Below are 6,195 nucleotides of genomic sequence, written 5' to 3'. Positions count from 1 at the left end.
AAAGTATATCCTTCATTAGAGGGGCAGAGATAGCAGCCTGGGGGAAACGGAATTTTACAAAAAATTCCTCTACAGTACACCACACACGCACACGGACATATACGTATGTGTGTATGGGTGTGTGTGTGTAGTGTACTACAGAGGAATTTGGTGTAAAATTCAGTTTATATATATGTGTATATATATATAAATATATAATATATCTGCTAATAAATATATGTCTAATTTGGGTGAAAGTTTGTCTTTTTTACGCACAAAATCAAAAACAAAAGTAAATCATATCATGTTGTAAACTCAAGTTAATCCAGTAAACGTCTAGGATAAAATGAAGCTAGCTTTTGTCATGATACTGGAACCAAAGCAGTGTGTCAGCGTAGTATCCAAAGTCTTGGTGACACGTGGGTCAGATCCAACTTTTCCCCCAAATTTCCTTGTCTCCTCTTTGACACACATGTCGCTTGTTAGAACAAGACTGTGTTTTTTAATTGTGTCTCTTGGTAAACAACAGAGGACAAATAAGTGAGTGCTGACAAGGTGTCAGTGTTTCACACAACAACACTTTCAAAAACACCGTGTTAGCTTTAACTTCATGTGCTCAGCAACACTCTCTAATAGGGCGTCTCCCAACTTTTCTGCCTCCCTGTCGTCTGCAGCAATAATGAGCAGCTCTCCTGTGTTATTGTGAACATCACAACATCCGCTTCCCCTGAGTGTCACTTGTAAATTGTCACCCAATTGACACTTTGCACGGAGGAAGTGGGTTTTCAGAGGCTTTAATTAGCATGCGGTTTGTTTGGGTGATCGAGCCAAATGAGAGCAGAGGAGGAGAAGGAGCAGGGATTACGCACACACTCGTGCACATGCACGGACAAACAAGCGCACCTTTCAGCCCCAGTCACGGCCAGCTGATTTGCCACATGAACACACACACAACTGATCTAATTGGGGAGTTGTAAAGGAGGCGGCTTCTCTAATTAGCTTCTGTCTGCCTCATTGCCCAGCTGCCTTGACGGGGGATTCACTCCATCGCTCTCTCTATCCCTCTATCGCTCCTTGTCCACCTGCTGCACAGACTCTGTCTCTCCTCCTGGGTTTCTCAGACAGAAGGGAAATGTGCCGTCTTCACACAAACTCAAGTCCTGACATGAATATAAATCTAACATGAAGAGATTTGGGAAGAAATGTCCCAAATCAATTTCACAAGATTTAAGAATGGACATCTCCCCTAATATAATATATACACACCCAAGGGCACACACACACACACACACACACACATGCCCTGTAATGTTTACAGATGGTGGTGTAAACAAACACCTGGCCGTGCAGAGGGGGATTTTAATCCTGTAAGGTTGTGGCTCTGATCTGATCAGGGTCTACGGATACTTCATCACTGTCATCACCACATCCACAATAAAATTACTGGCACGTCCAGACTCTGGCTCCTGACAATAAGGAGGAGTGGTAGGAGAAAAAGATTATTGTGACGCATTCAGGAACACATGAGCTTAGGAATAATCTTACAGGTCAAATATTAGCTAAAGATCGCTAAAAATCTAATTTTGGCTATTCTTTACGCATTTCTATATTTGTTTAACATTTAACCAAATTTAAGATAGCAATGTGATATGATCTCATATCATGTTTACACTCTTTATATTTTATTGGTATTAAATTCAATTTAAAGACAGAAAGCTACATTAAAATTAAAGCAGCAGTTAGCTTAATCGTGCAACTAATGTTTATCCATGATAAAAAAACAACAAACAAACTCATCTTTGTTTAGTTGTTAGCAACTTTGAACTGGTCTCTTTTTTTAGTTGTTAGCAACTTTGAACTGGTCAGACTGGCATTGCTGCTGTTGAAGAATCCCAGCAGTGGTGAAAATGATGATTTTTAGGAAATCTGAGACACGAAACGACTTGAAGAACAAACAGATGCTGGAGCTGACCAGTGTCCCTCTCTGTAGTGCAGAGTCTTCTGTTTGCTCCACTGTCCCTCATTACAGATGGGTCTCACACACACCATATCCCAAGACAGTGATCTGATGGAGCACAGCATCCATCATATGCACACACAGACCCTGGGCTATAGGCTGTGAAGCAATGTGGGAAATGTAAATACAATATGCAATGTTTATATATAGAGACGCACTTTGTGGATGTATCGGATACACAGTGAACGAGCCTCCGGGTGTAAGTCGAACTGCAGCAGAAGAAATGAATGAAACAAACAAACAAACACACAAATACGTCTGAACTCAACGGCTAATTCTCAACCAAACCTGATTACAAATCGACTGTGGCTCTCCAATAAGGTGTAATCCTCTCGCGCTTTTATCATCTGTTACAAATCAGCCCATTACTGGCAACTGCAGGTAGCAATTACAGGTTTATGAAGTGAGACTTGTGATGTCAGCATTGTGGAGTTAAATGGCAGAGCGACCCGATGACGGTGATCAAGGTGAAAGTTCCTGATCGACAGAGATTTTGTTTAAAAAAAAAAAAAAACGCTGTTAAAAAAATTGTGTTTTTTTTTGCTGAATGTGATGAAGAATCATACACTTCATCGCTCACCTTCACCTCTCTGTTTATTTACATTACGTCCATTCAAAGTCTGACAGAACCAGTGAAGAAGAGGGGCAGCTGCTGCTGAATATTCATGAGTGAAGTCAGTCGGGCCAGTGTTCGTTTGCTTTTCTTATCAGACCACAAATGCCTGCAAAAACTGTGTCTGACACTCACAGCCAATCAGAGACCAGCGTGGAGGAAATAAGGTGTAAATGAAGAGGAAAAGTCATAATAAGATGGTGTAACTAAAACTATGGTGTAAATTCATGATTTTCAACAGACTGAAATGATTGACTTGAACTGGGATTGTTGTGACCAGGTTGATTATGAAATTTTTTAAAATTATTTTTATTAATATTTAAAAGAGTACCTCATTTTTTTTGCTTTAAACTATGTTTAAAAATGTGATATTTGAGTGAAAGGAACACCTGAAACACTGAAAACTGATTATAGGAATTGATTTGTGTAATTCTGTAAATCAATTCCATGAACAAAATCTACAGCAGATCAGTGTACAGTCTGTGTTGATTTCACCTAGAAACTCCTCTGAAACTCTCCGCCCTGTCCGTTCTGTCGCCCATTTTCATTCATTTTCATCACATCACTCCTCTTCTGCTTTCCCTCTGTCCTACTATTATCAATGGTGAAGAAGAACTCAAGTTTGTTTGAAGTAGTGTACGAAATGTATGAGTGTGCCACAGAAAGGTCAGTCCCGTGGAGAGTAGCAGGATGGAGAGGGTGGAGAAAGGCCATCATCTCCACATGAAGCTGGTTGACAAAAATCTAGACTGAGAGCTGCTGAGTTAGTGCCAAGGGAAATACCAGCTTCAATCACTGCTGAAAAAGAATTCACCTGAATTTACTTTTCTCTCCCAAAACATTGAACAAAAAAAAATGCTCCACTTGGCATCCGGAATACCTTTTACATATTAAAAAAAAGAAAACATTTAAAAATCATGAGCCAACATATAAACTGACCTATGTACCAGAAACGCCACATTAGATTAAATACTATATATATAAATATATACGTATATATATGACAGTCACATGACCCGTGAGTCCGACCTACCTCAAACTCCTTAACAATGCTGCCAAAGGCTTTGTTCTTCCGGCAGCTCTCCTCCAGTAAGGACATGCTGCGATCATACTCTGAGATGTAGGTGTCAAACACAGAGAAATCTGCCCGACGACACAGAATCACGTCCACCACCCTCTGGCTCTCCTCCCTTCAAAGTCAGGAAAATAATATGTAATTGAAATGATCTATTTGTTTGATTATATGTAAATTCCTTTTTCACAGACAAAAAACAAAATGTATATGCTTTAAAGTAGTGCATACACCGCTAATACTACAAATCCTGCCAGTATATAGGGCCAACTCTAGTACACATTTGATATGATGTCGTGGGCCAGATTTGGCCCCCGGGCCTGAGTTTGACAAGTGTGACATACAGTATTTGTGTGAACAAGCGCTCAACAAGGAAACATAAGACAGTAGAGTACATTTTTTGGTGATAATAATTATGTTTACACAGATGTAGGTGTATAAATGTAAAATGTGGTGTAAATATTTATGTCCATCAAATATCACATTATCTAAAATATACTAGTTCAGCCTGTGGCGTTGGTTCTCACCACCGACTGATGCGTTCTTCCAGCTCAGTGAGGATGCTGCTGTGAAGACTGTAGACCTGCGGCAGGACGCCCAGTATCTCCCCCAGTCTTTGCTCCTCCATCACTGGCTCTCCGTCCTCACCCACTGACTCAGCCACAGCTAACCTAAAGTCCTGGAGCGGGGGGAGAAACAAAACAGGATATTTTACCCAAACAAATACTTGAGAGGAAGAAGCAAGTGGGAATAAGGGATAAGTACGCAGAGAGACAAGCGGGGGAAAGGAGATAAAATGGACACAATAGAGAAACGAGGAATGAGCAGAGAGATGAGGAGAAAATAGGAAGGTAGGAAGGAAGGTCAGATCCTCCTAAACATCCTTCCTGTCACCCTCCCTTCACATCAACGCTCGGAGCCTTGGGCTCTGTCCAGGCATTCAGGAAAAGGCGGCGCTGCTCGCACAAAAGTTGCTAGCACCAGGTGCTGTTGTATAACGACCTTGGCGCTCAATGACACAGTGATGTTTGGTTCACAGCTCCACACTTTTCAGTGAAGCGCCAGGAAATCTTCTAATGTAGGGTAAAAATAAGTCATCTGAAATCGATTCAAGAGCCATAAAACAAGAGTAACAGGCCTTAATGGCTGCCGCGCCAGAGACGGCGTGAACTAAAGAGAGCAGTTATGGCACATGAAAGTGAGGTTGTTCATCACTTTAGCAGATGAAACCCAAAAACATAGCCAGGAGCAGATGGATTGCCGGGAGATGTCGACAGTTTTAAATCAGGCAACAGCATCAGATATAAAGTTATGATGTGTCTGGAGTCTACTCTATAAAACCAATGCAGTTGTAACAACAGTACATTAGATAATGAGGTGATAAAGGGCTTTTTAAGTCATGCTGTTCAACACACAATTGATCCTGTGTGAGTTATCGTAGTCGCAGTAGAAATACAATCAGCCCTCTGGCCACCAGGTGGATTTAAAATCTATAAATAACTGAAATAAAATCACTTTTTTATTCTGTTTCAACTCAGCTCAGTCAGTTCTGGTCCATAGGTCACAAACCTAGAAGTAACGCCACCTTTGTCTTGTTTATTTCATATGTTGCTGAGAAGTAAACAGTGTTTTATAGGAACAGTGCCTCACTTCCTCCGTTAAGGAAGGCTCTAGAATTTTTTTGTATTATAGTTATTCTTATAACACAGTGGGGGCTCGTTTCTGCCTCTGATACTTTCACATGTATTGTTTGTTTCTTTCCCACCACAAACTATGTCCTACTACAAAATGAGTGCTTAGTGTTAATCAAAACATGTCCTACTACTGATTTTTTTCTTGCAAAATGAGTGCTTAGTGTTAATCAAAATAAAAATATGTAAAATATTGGCAAAATGTATTATTTGTCCACCAAATATAAAGAGGAAAGGGGAAGAAACCCCGGAGATGGAAAAAACAGGATAAAAAAACTGAATCAACAACAATAACTCACATATATAAATACACATATCAGCCATTGAACTATTTAACCAGCAGCTCTCCAGGCGACCCCCTCCCCTGAGACATGAATGACAGCCTGGTGAATATAGAACACTGCTGGCTGCCTCTTTCACACACACCTTCACAGGTGTCTTCACTGTAGTTTCTATATGCATTATTCAACAGTCTGATAAAAAAAAGGCTGCTGTCACACCTTTGAAAGGTGCTAGAAATTAGGAGCTCACTCTGAAAAAAAAAAGTGAAAAGAGCACGAGACAAAGTGTCTTTTTGTCCCAGACGATTTATATTGCAGAATTATTCAGACTGTGCCTTTAAATGAATTCCAAAACGCTGCTCCTACGACAGTGATGCTCCGACCTGTCAGCATGTGGTTCTGTCTACAGCTGAATTTGCAGAGACTAATTGGTGAAATGCATCATGATGAGATTTATGGTTATCAGAGTCTCATAGATGCAGAGCACATTACACCAGGCTGCTGCTGCTGCTGCTGCTGCTGCTGCCGCCGCTCGGCCCGCC

The 6,195-nt window shown here is 40.8% G+C and overlaps 1 protein-coding gene across 1 annotated transcript in view; it reads right to left on the bottom strand.

Annotated features, from left to right (window-relative positions):
• The window catches only part of fgd5a (FYVE, RhoGEF and PH domain containing 5a), a 56,080-nt gene that overhangs the window by 34,718 nt on the left and 15,167 nt on the right, over positions 1 to 6,195 (bottom strand). The window contains exons 6-7 of the mRNA XM_008320336.3: positions 4,209 to 4,360; positions 3,643 to 3,799 (exon numbers count right to left, since the gene is read on the bottom strand). Coding sequence (XP_008318558.1) covers positions 3,643 to 3,799; positions 4,209 to 4,360 — 309 coding nt within the window. The remainder of the gene's footprint in view (positions 1 to 3,642; positions 3,800 to 4,208; positions 4,361 to 6,195) is intronic.

This window comes from Cynoglossus semilaevis, chromosome 11 (assembly GCF_000523025.1).
Source record: "Cynoglossus semilaevis isolate Cse_v1.0 chromosome 11, Cse_v1.0, whole genome shotgun sequence".
Lineage (NCBI taxonomy): Eukaryota > Metazoa > Chordata > Actinopteri > Pleuronectiformes > Cynoglossidae > Cynoglossus > Cynoglossus semilaevis.
This window is presented reverse-complemented; position numbering and strand designations above follow the sequence as displayed.